The 19,034-nt window shown below is 38.4% G+C and overlaps 1 protein-coding gene across 7 annotated transcripts in view; it reads left to right on the top strand.

The window, feature by feature from the left end:
* Positions 1-18,957, top strand: part of cd99l2 (CD99 molecule-like 2) — a 43,346-nt gene extending 24,389 nt beyond the window's left edge. For 2 of the 7 annotated variants that reach the window (XM_066681413.1, XM_066681414.1), the window contains 11 exons: positions 1,515-1,565; positions 1,707-1,760; positions 3,757-3,846; positions 5,928-5,957; positions 6,108-6,155; positions 8,480-8,551; positions 12,954-13,022; positions 14,347-14,403; positions 14,963-15,082; positions 15,169-15,234; positions 16,119-18,954. In XM_066681413.1, the coding sequence (XP_066537510.1) occupies positions 1,515-1,565; positions 1,707-1,760; positions 3,757-3,846; positions 5,928-5,957; positions 6,108-6,155; positions 8,480-8,551; positions 12,954-13,022; positions 14,347-14,403; positions 14,963-15,082; positions 15,169-15,234; positions 16,119-16,180 (719 nt within the window). In that variant the 3' untranslated portion in view covers positions 16,181-18,954. Of the gene's footprint in view, positions 1-1,514; positions 1,566-1,706; positions 1,761-3,756; positions 3,847-5,927; positions 5,958-6,107; positions 6,156-8,479; positions 8,552-9,609; positions 11,632-12,953; positions 13,023-14,346; positions 14,404-14,962; positions 15,083-15,168; positions 15,235-16,118 lie in introns of those variants that run through there. The other 5 variants (XM_066681410.1, XM_066681415.1, XM_066681411.1 and 2 more) reach the window with 5 other exon arrangements.
* The last annotated feature ends 77 nt before the right edge of the window (positions 18,958-19,034 follow it).

Here is a 19,034-nt window from a genome sequence, read left to right as displayed (position 1 = left end):
GTTTATTTGTTTTAATCCATTTCCCAAATTTTAGTTGAAAAATGGACTGACAGAAATGCTTCAGAATTACTTAGAATAGTCTGTCACAAAGACTAACTCCAAATTTAAATATTTAATAATAAATATGAAGAACATCTTTTCCCTAATATAAGTTATCGCTTGTGACACAATAATGTATTACTCTTTGGAATATTTAAATTATTTAAATTATTTAACCTGCATTTTGTCAGTTTTGTGCCAGAGATAAGGTAAATCATGTGTGTGGTCATATGACCCCGAGGCATACTGCTGAGTTGGCCTGGCAGTGGTGCAGGGACGGCTGGTGTTTTCACTGCTGTTACTAAATCTGGCACAGAGTGCAGCAGAGCGCTATCTAGACTGCATAGGGAGGGAGAGAGAGAGCGAGAGAGAGAGATTTTAAAACAGTCCTTGTGAAGTTGACCTGGTCAGAGATCAAACTAGAACCGGTCATCACTTAAGTGAAAAAAAAAAATGAAGAGCAGTGACCCTCAGAACTAAAAATAAACTACAATGAACTCATCAGTGAATTGTGAAGTCTGAAATACTAAGAACTACACTGCTGTACACATTTAAATTAAATTGATTGTATCCATTTTCTTTTCTCAGATGGTTGCTAGGGAGAAATCTAGATAGCGATCTGATTGGTCCAGCTAAAGTTTTCCTATTGGTTCATCAATTGGCCGTCAAAACAGGGTCTTAAATTCGCAACTGCAAAAAGAGCAGAGAAGATGAATGTATGGATTTGTTCCACCACATTCAAAAACTTCCACTGTCACATTTGGAACCTCAGAAATGATTGCTCTTGTGCATTTTAAGCCGTTTGAGAGGTGATTCACACATTCACGACATTTGATTTACAAATGCAAATCTATTTTACACATTTAAAAATTACTTCTATATATTACGTACATTTTTTTCACATTTGTTTCAGTTTCAAATTTTGTTATATTTGTGGGTATTGTTTTACAAGCTCCAGATCTTTTTGACCCTTTTTGTGACTCCATATAGAATCAGCGACCATCAGAACTAAACATAACATGGCAGGTCCATAGCCAACCTGAACACACCCAAACAGGGCACCAGTTTATCACACCATCACATCCTCAATCACAACTATGGATACTTTGGAATAGCCAATTGTACTGATATGTGCTTTTGGATTGAGGGAGGAAACTACAGGACCTGGAGGAAACCCATGCAGACACAGGGAGAACACACAAAACTCCTCAGAGACAGTGACCTGAGGCAGGTTTAAACCCATAACCCTAGGACTCAAGAGCAATTCTACAGTGACACTGTTGCACTTCTGTCCCACCTTCTGTTGATCATTCTGAACTATAAAAATGAAATGGGTTACACAGAAAGTACAAACTACATTCAAATGTGGTCTTGTTTGGGATGGTTTTATATTGTACAATGTGTCATCACCACTGTGGCTATTTGTGATCATATATTCATGCTTCATTTTGAACATATTATCTTTTGATTTTTAGGTCTGGCACAGGATCTCGACCTGTCTGATGCCTTGGAAGGTGACCGGCCAAGTAAGTGAAATCTAGCACAGAAAGCTGACCTTCATACTGCAAAAGCTTTTCTCGTAAACATTTTGTAGGCTGGACTAAGCTGCAATAATCCAAAGCCTAGAATCTAGCCAGCAATGAACTCAGCTGTGTTGTTTCTATCAGCTACTCCAGAACCCAAACCAAAAGAGCCAGCTGGAGGAGCAGGACCAAAGGGAGGTAATTACTACAATGTGATATTAAATTTTAACTGATAAATGGTTGTTTGTCTTAGCATTGAATCATTACACTCTGCAGTTATTTTCATCACAACACCCTAAAAAACAGACTAATGAATACTTTCTCTTTGGATGTTAGGCAGTTAGTTGTTAGATGTTAGTCCAGCTAAGTAGTGTACAATTTAAAGCACAAACTGTGGCAGTCAGATTTGAATAATATGTCTGTGTGTGTGCATATAAGGGAGCATACATTCTATACATTTTCTCCAACCTTGCACTTGCTTTCAGAATTTTTGAGCAGTATGTTCTGTAAAATAATAACATTGGCCTTTACCTTTCAGACATTTTTGGTGATGATAAACCAACTCTAAAGCCTGTCCAACCAAAAGTTCCTCTAGCTAAGCCTAAACCAACTAAGAGACAGTATTCTAAACATGGTTTATTTTGCTTTTAGATACCACTGTCTTTCCTAATGCCTTTTAAAGCATTCTTGTTTTACCCTGCTGTGCTTCTTTTTAAGCCAAGCTTCCTGTAACTCATGGGTGTTGCGGCAGCACTTAAAGCAGTAGACCAGTGGACATACTCTGCAGAAATCAGTGTATTATCTTGTTAAAGAGACAGCGTCTAGTTCTCAGGGTCATAGTTTACTCTATCTGCTGCCAGATATTGATTTGGTATGGTCTCATTTTGAATGACACTGAAGCACTTACCCTGCAGATAAATGACTTGTTGCTCACAAGAAACTTGATGGAGACAAAGCCAATCTAATCAAACGACATTTGATTGTTTTGACGAACTAGTAGTCATTTGCAGGGTGGGAATTTTATAACGTGTTTATAATAAAATAACACTGGTATTTTATCAGAAAAAAATATAAATTTAGAACAAAGATATAATTTTAATAGCAGAGGCTTTACAAATAAATAAGATCTGTAAAACTACTGTTACAAAACACTCCTAAAACATTGGCGAGAGTCAGTTGAAGGTTTATTGAACATAGTATTTGAAACGATGTCAAAAGTCAATGAATTCTAAGCCAGAAAATACAACAGCCCACAATTGATATTCAATAAACAAGTACAAAATATCAGGCAGGGAAAACTATATTATGCCCCTTTCACACATGCACCTTATTCCAGAAATGTTTCAGTTTTCCAGAGGGGCTGTATGTGTGAACGTGACCACTTGCAACATTTGTTATGGACATTACACAGAGTTTATGCTGGTAGTGCCCTAGTAAAGACATGTTCCAGAGTTTCCCCTTTATGTGCTGCACAGGCACTGCCCCACGCCTAAAGCATGTGTTTCATCTCCCACTGAGAGAGCACACCTGACACAGATAATCTCCTGCTGTGAGAGCACACCTGACACATAAAATGTGCTGTTGTGGGCTGCATGTTTGAAAGGACCACTCTGGGTTTCTCTAGAAATTCTCTGGAGTTCATGTGTGATAGAGGCATTAGAAATAGAAGGCTTAGAATGGTGGATTTAGCTCAAAAAATACTTTGCAACAATGACGACAAATTTATATATCCTTATAGATGAATTACTACCTTGGTTTAGGTCCAGAGCATACAGTAATATTCAGGAAATAGTGTCCTCTGTTAGTTTAAAGGGGAACTACCTTGGGTGTTTGTGACAACTACAACCATGTTATACTGGTCAAGCTCTTATAAATAATCATCAAGGAGCGTAGTGCCATCAGTGCATGGGACATAAGTCTGTAGCTCAAGCATTTTTGTTGTAAACACTAGAGCTGCCACAGTAAAGAGTTTATATGCTTCCTTATTTATCTCACAATTTTTTTATATGTTTTTAAAGACCTGCGCTTATTTTTTAAAATGATTATTTGTGCATGTTGTTCTATAACACACAACTGCTCTATTTCTGTCCTACAAAGACTTTTTCTTTTTAATCCTTACTTGAGTTGGTTCCAGAACAGTGTGTGTGTGTGTGTGCACGCGTAACCGTACTAACATACTAGCCCTTACTGACAGACGAGAGCCACTCTGATTTAATTACACCCACTGTGCGGCCGAGCGTCAGACCGGTTCAGAGTTCAGCACCCCATCACAAGGACAAGGCTGGTGTGTACTGTGTTTTTTAAAGCCTTCAGTGGAGCCATTTTCAGTCTGTGTGTGTTCATATGATTTAAAGCACATTTAAGGCAAAATTGTGCTTTATAATTGAGCCATTGCAACCTAGAACCCTTTATGAGCCATTTTCATTGTTAGTAGTACTTGTCCTGTTTAAGCAGTTGAGATAAATAGGCTTTCAAAAGGAGCATGAGCCTAAAAAGGAAAATACTGCCATATAAACAGAGTAAACATTTTTTTAAAGGGGACATATTATGCAAAACTCAATTTTGAGTGCTTTTGTATTTCCACTTGGGTCTCTACTGCTCCAAGTGCAAAAAAATGCATCCGTTTTCTGAGAGTCAGTTCTTTAAAGAAATTGGTGTCAATAATCATATGCTTCTACGAGCCGTTTGGATGGCTCCCTTATTATAACGTCACACTAGGGAAATTTGCATAGATCCACTCTGGCATTCGTGAGCCGGACCGCCCTGTACGCTCACTATGCACCCGCAAATGAACAAAAGTCCCCTCGTCTCCCATAGAAGAGAAACTCTCCGTCAGGGAATAAAAAGAGGAAAAAAGACTCCACGAGACTTAGCTGCAGGAACAGCAGTGAGGTAAACCTGTGACTGTTCTTCTCGAGGTTGGATTGTTAATAAATAATAGTCTACGTATGTAGCCATGGGATTATATTTAGAGGTGGCGTGCACTGCGCAGCTGCTCTCCACAACCTTAAAAGCCTCGCAGTGCCACAGTATCATGAACAAAACTTTGCAGCTGGAAAGTGAGCATACACTGATGTTTTTATACCGTCTAGTATTCATCTAAACTTCCTCAAACACACAAGTGCTGTCTAAACGTCGCATACTATTTCATACCACATTAAAAAAATTAAGTAGTTATTTCCAGTTGCTAAGTTGAGTTATTCAAAGTTTCAGTTCCACGTTAAATGCTGCCACTATATTCACCCCAATGGGTGGGACGTGGCCAGCAACATCTTATGCATAAAAGTGACAGAGCCCTTAAAGGGCTCATTCTCCAAGGGACTGAAACTGGCAAGAATAGAGCTGGTGAGATCTGACTTAGACCAGCCCATAGACCAATTCTCACTTGTTTAAAAATAGGTATAATATGTCCCCTCTAATTAGAGGGCATCAAATAATGTAATTTCCGTCTTAAAAATTGGTTTCACATATGTGGTTCTTTGATGAAATGGCTCAGTTATTCTGAATCTTAGAGGAATTAATAGAATTTTACATACTTGGCACCGTTCACTTAACTCCTTTGAATTTATCCATGTAGAGGTAGTCTAAATAGTTTGATGTGAGTTTATCGTTTCATCCTCACCTTCGTCTGTGTCTTTGTTCGTCTGTTTTGTTTGGTAAAGGGCCCATAATATGGAGAATTTTTTAATATTTCTGTTCTTATTTTAAAAAATTATGTATCTGCATTGTTAAAGATTTGCCCTTATCAAAAAAAAACAATGAGTGAATGATTTTTTTTTATCACCACATCAAATTAAACCAAATTAAAAATGTACCTACATTGAAACAGTATATCAGTCCAGTGGACCCTGGACTTATTTTTAATTTAATACAAACGCAAACCACTTTACATTAAAGAGATATGCTCATGTGAAAGTAAAGCACAACTCTTTTTGGTAAATTAAAACATATATGAACCATAGGGGAAAGAAAATTGAAGGGTATGGGCCCTTTACATGCACAGCATGTGTATTCACCAGTGGTATATTTTCTGCATTCTGGCACTGACACATTATTCCTCCATATACTACCACATGAACAACAACTCACAGCCAATTTCACAACAGAAGCATTATGGCTTGTGTGGTGCTTTGGAAACATTCCATGACACTGGACGCCACATATATACGGGTTGTGAGGCAAAAGAAGTTTGAAAAAGATACAGCAATAAAAACCTGATAGACTGCTACATTAGGCTATTGGTCTACTTGTATTATTGTTTGGGTTGATTTTATATTGCACATTTACACATTGTTATTATCATTCTGGCTATTTGTGATTATTCATTCATGCTTTATCTTGAACATATTTTCTTCTGACGTTTAGGTTTCGATCTGACTGATGATGACTTGTTAGGTAAGTGAAACGTAGCACAGCAAGCTGACATTCATGCTGCAAAAGATTTTTGCATAAACATTTTTAAATGAGAATAGTCAGACAAAAACTCCAATGATCCAAAGCTTATACTCTGGCTACCATTGACATAAACTGTGTTCTTTCCCTTAGATACTGACTACAAACCAAAAAAACCATCTGAAAAAGTAGGAGGGGGAGGTAATTACTAGAAAGTGATACTACTTTTTAACAGATAAATTGTTGTTTGTATTAGCTCTGAATCACTACACTTTGCACAGCACATTTAGTACTCATTTAAATGTTAAAATGAATGAATAAACAGCGTTCTCCTTCTGTGTCACTCAGTATACTCCATACAACCTACAAAGTGCACATTATAGATAATAAATCAAAAATACAGAACATTGCTAGATGCAAATTCTCTACATAAAATGCACCATATAAGAGCACAAACTAGGGTTGCCAACTGTCCCATAAAATAAGGGATCGTACTGTATTTACTAAAATACGTGTTCCATATTGAACCAATATGGGAAACGTTTTGTTCCAAATGTTTGAGGTTCTGACTGAGACAGACAGAAATACGCTGGTTTCCCTCAGCTGGAGGGAGAGGCAGATACTCCACAGCTCCTTATTAAGCCAATCAGAAGCCAGGTTCAGCTGTTCATCATTTTGTGCTGCAGCCAATAGAGTAACAGTCCTTTCTACAGGGTTTTGTGTTTTGTGGCGGCACATAGAGCAATGTGTCAGTGCTGAAACTACCTCCACACATCTCTGATGACAATAAAGTTGATAGACTTTTAAAAACCACATTAGATAATTTCATAAAAGATTAACAATAAAACAAGGACTGGCGCCCCCTCCAGTGCCCAATGATTTCAGGTAGGCTCTGGACCCACCGCGACCCTGAACTGGATAAGCGGTTACAGATAATGAATGAATGAATGAATTAACAGTAAAACCAACAGGAGTGTAAGACCTGGATAAGCAAACTAGTCTATATATTAAACACAGGATAACAGTAAAACAATGACAGCAAATGTGTTTGAACATTTAATTATATGACATTAATACTGGACATATAAGTTAAAGATGGTAATGAGGATGAGACTGTCTTTTAGACATCTCAGACCAATTAAAATGCTTTCAGTTCTCATTGTATTTAATGAACGATTTAAAATGGCACAATAAATTTTTAAAATCTAATACAGTATTTGCAAAATCCTTTTGATTATAACAGATTCTGCTTTGCCGCTGTTCAAAAAAGCTACCGAGGTTCCATTTTCTTGTCTTGATAATAATCGGCTTAATAAATGTCTTACAACAAAATATGTATCTGACTGATTACAGTAAAAAAGATCAACAAATTCATTCATTCATTATCTGTAAGCACTAATCAAGTTCAGGGTCGTGGTGGGTCCAGATCATTGGGCGCAAGGCAGGAACACACCCTGGAAGGAGCGCCAGTCCTTCACAGGGCAACACACAAACTCATACATACACTCACACTTTTGAGTCACCAATCCACCTACCAATGTGTGTTTTTTAACTGTGGGAGGAAACCCACACGGACACAGGGAGAACACACCAAACTGTCACCCGGAGTGGGACTCGAACCCACAACCTCCAGGCTCCTGGAGCTGTGTGATAATGACACTACCCGCTGCGGCACTATACCACCCGCAACAAATTCATACTGGTCCAACTAGACTTTTTACTTTCTGAGCTTTTAGCTTTTTAAGATATAACTGCTCATTTATCCTGAAGGAAATTGCACACCTTTTATTTATTTGACCATTCCATTCCACATTAAATTGGGGAGTTTTTGAGGCAGCAATGTGCCTCTTATTTATCTTATTCCACATTAAGAAGTTAAATCAGCTAATTACAAGTCACAAAGCTTGTTCCCAGAGCATATAGCCAGATGAAGAAAGTGTGTCAGAAGAGGCTTGTTGGAAAATAAGTAATTTTTTGTCTGTTGACGAATACTCCATGTTTGAACAGTTACTTTAAAAACTGTTGACACAGATCTAATTCCATAACACAGAGGTGGAAATAGATGTATTTAACACAAACAGAAATAAAAACACAATGAAAGTAAACATGAGCTGGACTATACTTAACAGAACAAAATAAGAAAAAACCATGAACTGACGCGAGCAAACACAAAACATACATAGAAGCAGACATCTATGCACAATACCAGACAAGGGAGCACTGAGAACAAGGGGGTATATATACACAACAGCATAGGACACAGACAAGGAACACCTGGGAAGGATAATGAGATGGCAGGGACTAGGGTGGAGACTAGGACAAAACAAAAACAGCCACCATGTGCTTCTTTAGCACATGAAAGACAAACAAAAAAATAAAAAGCAGTAACACACGAAGCAGGGTACAAAACATGACACATTTTCCTCATGAAGTCCTAAATGAGTTCCTTTCACTACTCATTTTACATGTTTTCTAACACAGCAAACAGTATGTATAATACATAATGTTTTCCTCTTGTGTTATAGATGACTTGGACCTTGCTGATGCTTTGAACCCCGACAATGACATTAAAGGGAAAGGGAAAGATGCTGGCAAAGGTGTGTAACTCTTTCTTGGTCCTTTTTTGTATTTTTCTTGATGTTAGATTGTTGCCATCCAAACTCATTTGATTCGAAATCAAGTCTGGAGCTGGATTGGCTAGTTTCTGTACCCTAGAGTTCTGTAGAGTTTACATGAAGTTGTTCCTTAATGAACTTGTAAGAGCAACAGGAGATTGTTTCGTTCGTACTGTTTATGTCTGCCTTTCACTGATTTACAGCGGTTGAAATAATTTTAAGGTAATGTCAGATATATTTTACATGAATGTCATTGCATGTCCAAAAGGTTTGACAGGCAGTGGAGTCACAGTTGGACACACTAATGCACTTGAGGCACTAATATGGATCAGAAGAGCCAGGGGTATTGTTTAAAACCATGCATAATTTTAGCACTACAGCATGGCAAACACAAAGTTTGGAAACCAATGTCCAATTCAAAAATTTATATCTGTTTTTGTCCATTTTTGTTTACGACATCATTTGAACACAGTAGCTGTTCTTCACATTGTGTGAAAGTTTCATGAATAGACCATTAGAAATGCTCCAAATGTACTTTGAATAAAATCTTTTTATCTTGATTTCCATAGACACTTAAGAAGGTAAAGTTGCTGTTTTGGAGATGCATGCTTTTAATTAGACAATATCGATATACATAATTGACATTTATAAACTGGTATATGTATGCACAGATTGCCTTTTTTATCCCTACCACAATGAAACTGAGTATTCATGAACAAGACTTTTGCCCAATATCTGGAGTTATACCTTTTTGAATTATCCAGATGAACAACAGAGTCTGTCAGTAGCAGTGTGATTGGTTCATTAAGGCACTATATCCAAAATAAAGAAATGGTTGATTGCTGACATGAATGTCGAAGGTATTGGAATATCAATTATTGGAGAAAACCTGGCATTTTGTGTGGCGTGGGAGGTGGAGTCCCCTTGCATTTAGGCGACAGTGAGTCATTGACTTGTATTTTCTAAAGAATTGTCCAAATAAATATCCTGAACAGAAAGCAGTTCAGGTTATGCAGTGCTGTTCCTCTTTTTTTATACAGGGGACTTTGATTTCTTGGATGTGCATACATCAGGTGGAAAAGGGGAAGATGATGCCAATCCTAATGGTATAGATGTATCCACGGCATCTGGCTGTGAACACACCTCTGCTGCATCCTGTGATCGAGATGCAGAGCAGCATCAGGGTGGACGCCAGGAAAACATTACCGATTTAGTCACAAGTGTAACAAACGAACTGAGGGAAATTGGTAGTTTCCTGCGTGAAATAAGCTGTTCGTTAAAGGAACTAGTCCAGAAAAAAAAAAAATGAAATCACACGAAATAAGAGCTATAGGGCTGCTTCATTTGTCTGCAAGTTTAGAGCGCCAGGGTTAGGTTCAGGGCAGGGAACATCATATGCATCATGTAAGCATCACAATACAAAATGACCATCTCTGCTCTCTCAGACATTCCTCATACGTAAATGCATATACAAAAATCTCGATATAGCCAAGGCTATATTAAACATGAAACACCGAGAGCTGTTCATGATATATCGCATTATTATTCTGAACACTGATCTTGATAGAGTGGTTCCCTGTGCAGGGTGTGCATAGAAACATAGGTTTCTATGCTGTGTCCAGTGTTTCCAAATAGGCTCAGGACCCACTGCAATCCCTAACAGGATAAAGCAGTTACAAAAAAATGAATGAATGAATGAGTACTTCTTCTATCAGCAATACCATTGCAATGCCACTGCCACCATTGCTGTTAAATTCATGCTATAGTTTCAGCACTGACTGAGACTGCATTGCACTGCCTTTTTTGCTCAGTTAAAAATGCTGGCTAATAAAGTTAGAAGCCACATTAATACTGAGGGTCATTTGAGAATCAAACAGTTTGTCAAATGGCTGCATGGATAACACGGGACTAACATTTAATATAAAACATTATTTTCCCAAGAAGCAAGATTCATGCGCAGATCTAGCTTGAACTAGAAGACTGAAGCCTTGAATTATAATTTGAATCAAAGAATTATTGACTTAAGTCATCTCAGTACAGTGTTTTCTGTTGAGACACACAAATTAATTTGGAGAAAACCTTTCAAATGGCACTGCAAATTGCACTTTAATGTTTGTGTTTATTGTAAGGATACATCTGAGTGAGCTATTAATTTTTACGTCCCATATAGCAGATGTACTTTGACAGGATACCTGAGATATAGCTAACCACCCAGCTAGTTTAATTTACAGAGCTTGGGTTGTATAAGGCCCCGTTTGAAGTCAGGATTTGCAGGTGGTCAGGTAAATTTTTTTCTGATCCGTTTCCCTTCTAAACCGTTTCAGCTGTAGTCCCAGTTTTACAAATGGTTGGGAGAGAGGGATTGCTGCATGTGCTTGCTGGCTAGCTAATAGCAATATTCAGTCCTTTTCAATGCACCAGTCTTTATCTCTGTTTCAGTCATATCCATGTTATAAGAACAAAACAGACAAATTATAATCTTGTGCAGTTTAACCTGACATTCATAACCTACAATACCACATTGGAACATTGTATATCTCAGCAGTGATTTTATTGCTTTACTTACTAACTTTGTCTGTATTTTGCTGTAACAGCTACATTTCCCACCAGGCATCAATAAAATCATGTGATAACAGTAACTTTGAATTTGTAAAAATGTTTTCTCTCTTTCTGTACAAGGCAGCTTTCTCTCCCTTATGTGTGTTTTTAATGTGTGCCCTTTTCATGTGAGGGGAAACTCTGAGATGAGAGGGATATTTCATTATGATTAAAAGTCAAAATAATTCTCTGCAACAAACAAAGTGGAAAGTAAAATGTTTACACAGGTTTTGCTGTTACCTATAAGCCAATCTATATGTTTTTGAATAATATTGGCTAAGCTAAGTATTATGTTTTTAACTTATGGGGGTGAATATAAATCTCAGGATTTAAAACAACATTTTCCATGCTAACTTTAAAACTGACAGATCGTAGCAAAATATGTGGTCTGAAGTCTGCATAACAGCAAATGTTCTCAGCTCAAACATTGTGTGAAAACTAACAATTGCAATCTTTTTTTTTTACACTAGCAATGTTTATACATGAGACACAACGTCTTTCTTTTTAGAAAGACTGCAGTACTTGGACTGAAATGTGAGTCTGTATACCCTCTCAAGCAATTTGCTTCAGCTACAATGACAGCCAAAGCATGTATTGCCTTTTCTTAGGAGATTTCCTATAGGATGTGTAAGGTATTCTGTGAAATTACATATAAAGGGGGTCCTCGACTTACGACGTTGATCCGTTCCTACGTCGCATCGTAAACCGATTTTCGGTGTAAGTCGGAACATATGTACATACTGTACGTAAATAACATACTGTAAGCACTTATCCTATCCTAACACCTAACACACGGTCCCAAGCCGTGTAACCGTGCATTCTTCCGCCGCGCACACCAAACACGAAGTTCGCGTTACGACGTTTACGACGCAAAACCACTTAAGTCGAACCAAGACGTTATACAGTAAATGGGAGATGTGTCGTAACCACGAAACATCGTAACTTGGTACTGACGTAACCCGAAGACCTCCTGTACGTTTGTTGAAACACCAGACATTAGAGGGCTAGATGTTCAGATCTTATTGTAGTATTCAGCTTTGGTAACTTCTCTGCTGCTTTTCTCCTAGCACTTGGTAGTCATCTAGCAAGTCTAGCTGTGACTGAGATTTCTTCAGTAATATGGCCATGTTAAGTGGAGCTGTGTAATTAGTTACTCTTTCTAAGAGAAATATAAAGGTTGATAAAGTTGGTAGGCAACTCTTTGGCATCTCATGTTCCTGTCAGATAAAGGTCTTGGAGGAGGGGACCGAGGTCATGGCAGATCAAATATCAGAGGTGGAAATGGGGGTAAGGACCCAATAGACTTCTTAAGGGTGACACTGCCTGGCATGGGAATAAAATCTGTATTCCTCTTCATGTATTGTCATCTCATTCCTGTAATTCAGGAAGGTTTTGTGTTGTCAGCCAAAGATTAACCCACCTTCACCTTTAACAAGGCGTAGTTTATAGCTAAGGACATAGTTGTAGTGAATTAAAGGAGGACATTCCACTAATAAACCATCACCCTGTATCAAACACTTAACTAATAACCCTGCATGGTTATTGTGTACTTAGTCACCAGGTTTGTCGTTGTTTTCAGTGTTGGTCTTCTTCTGTATGTTGCCAAAGGCTAACCCTCAACTTTTTAGCTTTTTCTCTTCTCCTTTTTAATACATCTTTCCTAAATTCTTGGAGAGAGATAAAGTCTCTTCTCTGTATAGGATCTCAGCTTTGGGGTTTAGATAATCGCCTGATGATGCATCCATCTATGTTTTCCCAGCTTAACAGTGGTTTTCTCTCCTTGTAGGTGGTGTTTTAACAGATGATGACCTTTTTGATGTGCCGAACAATGGCTACAAACCTGATCAAGGGAGTGGTATGCTTTAAGGCTTTATAACTTTTCTGAATATTTTATCTGATAAAAAAAATCTGCACGGTTTATGGCAGCAGTGTGCTGTATCCAGATAATTGGGTTGGTAGGTTAAAAACATAATGACTGCATTTATTTTGAATGTTGTTTTTGCATTCATGCTGAAGTGTTCTTGTTGCCTGTTTATCTGTGGTAGTGAGTTTATAAAGACCTTGAACAGGGAGAGAAAGTTAAACAAGGACAAGCACACAAATGCACCCTTTCATACTTATTTTGTGTTGAGCTGTTAAAAATGTATACAAAAAAAAAAAATATATATATATATATATATATATATATATACGCTCACTCACACTGTAGTCCATCTGTTCTTGCTTCTTGTTCAAATCTTGCTCCATTTCACCCTGTGATTTTCTCCAATGGTCAGGACCACCACAGACCACAGAGCGTATGATTGGTAATGGATCATTCTCAGCTCTTCGGTGACACTGATGTGGTGGTGTGTTACTGTTTGTTGCACTGGTATGAGTGTATAAGAGACAGCAATACTGCTTGACACAGTCCACCGTTAGACACACCTACCTCATCAGCCCATCTTGTAGATATAAATCAGAGACATTAAATCTTTAGCTGCAAAGTTAGTGCTGAACATCCTGTAGACTATTCTCAGTCCAGCTACGACACTGAGGGCTTTAAAAGCTCCGTGAACACTGCTGTGTCTGACTCACTCATATCAATGCAACTATGTGTTAGTGCACACACTAACACACCACCGCCATGTCAGCGTCACTGCTCCGTGCTGGTGCTGTGGGGTTCCTGACCATTGATGAACAGTGGGGCAAAGAAAGTATACAGAGCAACAAATGGACTCCAGTTTGTAATTGTAGAACTTCTTGTGGTTAGTGGAGCTGAGAGAATGAAGAGTGTTTTAACCCTTTACTGGGTGTAGTGTGCCTTATTTGGTCAGTATCTGAACGCTACTTGATAACCACCACAAGCACCCAGTGTTATTGATAATATTACTCTTCAAGTTGTTCGATTCGGTTGCTCCCACAAGTGGTTGACATATGGCTCACACACCAACTTGGTGGATGATTTACATATTAGACTTGGAGCAGATTTTATGCTGGATGTCCTTCCTGACGCAACCCTTCCATTAAACCTGAGCTGGGTATTGGCACCAGGAGCACACACGCACATGAATAAAATAATTGTGTTGTACAATCATTACTGATTTACTAAAGGTATATTTTAAATAATGGTCTTTATTTAAAAAAAATTGTGAACAATATCATGCTCTGCCTGGTCTGAGGGAAGTGTGTTTTTACAGGTGGGAAAGGAGCTGCTAAGGTTGATGATAGGGACACTTCTGATAATGGTGATTACGGTAAGAATTACACCTCTATTTATGCATTTAAAAAATGCGTTAATTTAAAACTTTTTACACTGAAATACCACTGGATTAGGAACAGCTATTTTGTATTTTCACTAATTATTCATGTTATCAGTTCCTTTGACCATACAGGAGCACTTTGTAGTTCTAGAGTTTAGTCCACATGATTGTTTGCATACATCCTTAACCCATTTCATTGCTCTTCAAAGATCAGGACCACCACAAAGCAGGTGTGATTTAGGTAATGGATCGTTCTCAGTGCTGCAATGACACTGACTTTGTGATAGTGTGTGTTGTGCTGGTATGTGTGGATCACTCACTATCCACTCTGGTAGACACACTACAGTCTGTAATTATAGTAGCGCACTCCTGTGTGGTCTGTGGAGCTGATAAAATGGACAATAAATGTAGAGACAAGGTAGGTGTTCCTAATCTAGTGATAATTCAGTGCATATTCATTAGGCTTGTAACTTTGTGACGTTAGAGATATGCCAATGGATATAAGAGCCAGATCAGTTTCTCAGTATGAAAAAACTGTCCCCTCCACCTTTAGACACCATGGCAGAGACGGGTACCATTGCTGGAATTGTGAGCGCTGTTGCTATGGCGCTTGTTGGGGCTGTCACCAGCTATATCTCCTACCAGAAGAAAAAGTTCTGCTTCAGTATACAGCGTATGAACAAACTTCCAATACTTTATTTATATATGGATCATTTCTTACCTGTCTCCAGTGTCTCATTGTTTTTTTATCTTCTACAGAGAGTCTGAATGCAGACATGGTTAAGGCAGAAAATCCAGAAGTTGTTGTGGCTCAGGAACCTCAAGGTAAACACATCACCCTGCTATAATTTTCATGTATATTTCATGTTAGGGAGAAGCTGTGAGTGAGAAACAGTGGTAAATAAAACGATGCTTGATTATTGTTGGTGATAACCTGGACATCTAAGGTTTAACTGAGGATTTACCAGAGCCTGCTACAGGGCTCCAGACTGTAACTAAATTGGTCGCAGTTGCGACCCCAAATATTAATTTGCGAGTAAAATAATTAAGTCGCCAGTGGTGACAGGTGGCAACTTTTGATTATTATTATTATTTTTTTAAATTATTTTTGCCTTGGATGGTAAGTGATATAGCCTAACATGAAGCATCCAATCACATGGACATATCCAGCTATAAAAGAAAAATGCCTGCATGCTTGTGGGATTTTGACCAAAAATGTGACAACCGAAGCAGTAGCTAAGAGGAGCTGAGCATCAGGCTGTGAACGGCGGTCTGTAGAAAATGGCGAAGCAAAAAATATCCGATTTTTTCACACAATCTTCATTTATGGCTGACCTGAAGAGGCCATCTGCTCAAACGCAGATTTCCGTTTGCACCAGTGGAGTAGCGGGAGACACAGACAAAGATGAACTTAAACAGCCATCCACCTCAAGCAATAGTACAACCACAGAGAGATATTTCAAAACTTCTTGGCTTCAGGAGTTGGCGAGGTTTCATGTCCAGAACCAATCACTTAAATTTAATTGAAAAAAACGGAATAATCACAGCAAGAGACAAAGAAATGAAAAGGCATATGATTGCTTTTTCATTTAGAAGCCACTGACTCCTTAAGCTACATTTTTAGCTGGAGACCTTTTGTCACACCACAGTTGTTCCTGTTTGATTCGCAGTGTTTGTAAACATCCATGTTCGTTGTATTGTCTTTTCAGTTCAACAAACTCTTCTCCAGCCTCCTAATGCCGAGCCCCCCGCCGAGGATAATGCAGTGTAAACTGTGTTGTAATCTCGGACTGAAGAAGGTGCAGTGGTAAACGTGGCTCTCCTCCTAATGGGAAAACAGCATCTTTCCCACCCTGCATCTGCTGACTTACTCTTTCAAACTACCCGTTCTGCTCTCTCACCTAATCAGACTTTCTGTAAATATCATATTTATTTAACTGTTTGCCTTCATCACCAGTAATATGACTGTTTACAATACTATTCCTATGAAGTGGAACGTTCTGCAAAAATGAAGAATTGTGCTTGTTAAGATTTCAAGAGGTTTTGTGTGTATTTTGTTTGTGACAACCAAGTTCATATTCAGCTGTTCCATGTCTTCACGCGTAGGACATTATCACTGTGTAACTGAAGTTCATCATTAATTCATGGCCAGTTCATTGGTTTTATGCAGACGATGCCCAAAGGGACTGAACAACCAATACAAATATACATTAGTCTGAAACCCATTTCTATGATAGAACTTGGGCTGCTTGTTGATGGAACTGACCCTAATCCCCATTTGCTAAAGATTTGTGATCTTTTTATGCAGACACTTTTCACACTTTAAAACGTTTTTACACAATCTGTATATATTTGCCCTGCTTTTACGGAACAAAGTGAAGTGATTGTTGTACAAATGGAGGTTTTTGTGTCCTAGTTTCAGACTAGCTTTAGAGAAGGTACAGGGAAAAACAAAAACAAACAAAAAAAAAAAAAGCAAAAAACGACTGACACTGATGTCAAACTCTAACCTACAGCTGCTCACATTTTCGTTTGCGTTTTTAAGAAATGGAAATGACCCGTGTGAAAAGTTGATTGTGGTGATGAACAAACTGTTGATGAGTCTTTGCGAACTTTGTTTTCGTGTGTTTGATTGATGAGTACACCAGTGGTAGCGGTTTATGTTTCTAAGTGAGTGAATATAATATGAAAAAGATGCCTAGGTAGTCTTGTGTGGATTAGGCCTAAATGAAGGAAGATGTAGGTGCCGAGCTCATTCTCTTAGCACAGACACTACTCCAACCGCTTAATATGTTTTGTATACCTTAAGAAAGTTGCCCTTTTTTGGGATTTTTAAAGATGTTGTGCTTGTAAATTGTGTATTGCGTATATTCCAGTTTATACTCGAACGGTCGTATCAGTGTATCCTTACACACACTTGTAGCAGTTAGATGTATGAAAGTAATTGTGCCCCCTGCTCTTTCAGCTTTAGTAGAATGGGGTAGTCTTAATTTAGCGGTCATGTTATTAGTGGAACGTTTTGGACGCTTTGTCTTTTTAATCTCACAATCTGCTGCACCCTTCACAATTTTGCTGTTGCCTTACTAAATTTTTGGCTGTGTTCCAGTAGCCCGTGATAGGTTCGTTTAGAAGATCCGTGTGACTGAGGCCTTTTGTAGTTCAGCTATGTGAATGGTTTGAAAATTTAACTAAAGATCAGAAGTGCTTCTGGGATTACAGCATTTTAAATAGGATACAAGCAAAAAATGAACCGGAACACAGCCTGAATTTGCCCTATATTCCTTTAAGCTTTCTGCGTCACCCGTCACCTCCTCTTTGTCACGCTACGTTCTGATGCACCTTCTCGATCTTAGCCACTTCCTGCTGGTGCTTTCTTTTTTAATGCCTTACCCTGTCCACAGGGGCTAAACAGCAGCACTAACACACAGGGGAATGCAATACTGACTGTACAGTGATATTGGCTGCTTCAGTTGAATGTGTCCAAACCAAATATATGAGGTTGAAATCTTGGTAGGACATTGCAAAATCTCACCGAAGAACAGAAACAAAATATTTCCTCATTTCTCACAGATAAAATGATAAGAACTGAACTTACTGTTCACTTACAGCCACTTACAGTTTCTCTAATATCCTGCTATATCGCGTCCTATCAAGGGTTTCGTTCAGTGTCCAAGGTTTCCAATAAACAAACTAAATGCCTACTGATCGCCTACTGAATGTAACTTCTGTGCTGCCATTTTGTTTGTTAGGTTTATGACGTAGATGTAGCATCTTGGGTGCTACCTTTGGCAAAAATGCAGAACACCAAAGATACGGCAATGAGGGGAGTGATCTTATCCCTTTGCATGTGCTGTGACGTTTCTGGTGACTGAGTTGGTTTGTAGCAAAATTTCAAATTCACCAATGCCTTGACCACTTGATCAAAAAGAAAAAAATGTTCTTCACGATTTGACTGTTTAAACCAGCGGACTCATCCATTTTGTAACAGTGGCTACATCTATGAACCGAGATTATGTAGGAGACTCCGTACAGGGCGAGAGTTGGAGGCTGCATTTCATCCGTAAGGAATTCTGGGCTTTCTTGTGTCATTTGAATATGAACTTGCAACACTCTTCAAGAAAAGGGTGAAAACACAGATGCATGCTTTGGTTCTCTAGCTATAGACATATTTCTTGCATACTTCGTTGACTTTTGAAGTCTGGATGAGTTTTAGAGGGAGTTTTGTGAAGTGTTTTGGATTTGCACTGCCAGTGGAGTGATTGTACGCTTTACAACAGCAATGTCACAGATCCGAGTGTAATGCCGTACAGTAGGACTTTTATACCGTGGGACTGACTACTGCACTGTTGTCTTAACCTGGAAACCACTTTGTTTCTGCACGGATTCTCCCTGCTATCACCAGTGCCTGTTCTGTTCAGGTCTGTCAAGTTTCTACTGGTTTTTAGCGCTACAGATCTGTTGTCAGCTCTCCTCACTGGCAATTCCTGACAGAAAGAGATTAAATGTGAACAAAACTAATACAAAATAATAAAAATTGACTGACATTAAACAAGACATAGTTTGCCGCTTCTTTATTTTGTTATTATTCTTTTTTCAACAGGAATGTCAAAAGTGTTTTCAAACTT

The sequence above is a fragment of the Hoplias malabaricus genome, chromosome 9, assembly GCF_029633855.1.
Source record: "Hoplias malabaricus isolate fHopMal1 chromosome 9, fHopMal1.hap1, whole genome shotgun sequence".
NCBI classification, from domain to species: domain Eukaryota; kingdom Metazoa; phylum Chordata; class Actinopteri; order Characiformes; family Erythrinidae; genus Hoplias; species Hoplias malabaricus.
This window is presented reverse-complemented; position numbering and strand designations above follow the sequence as displayed.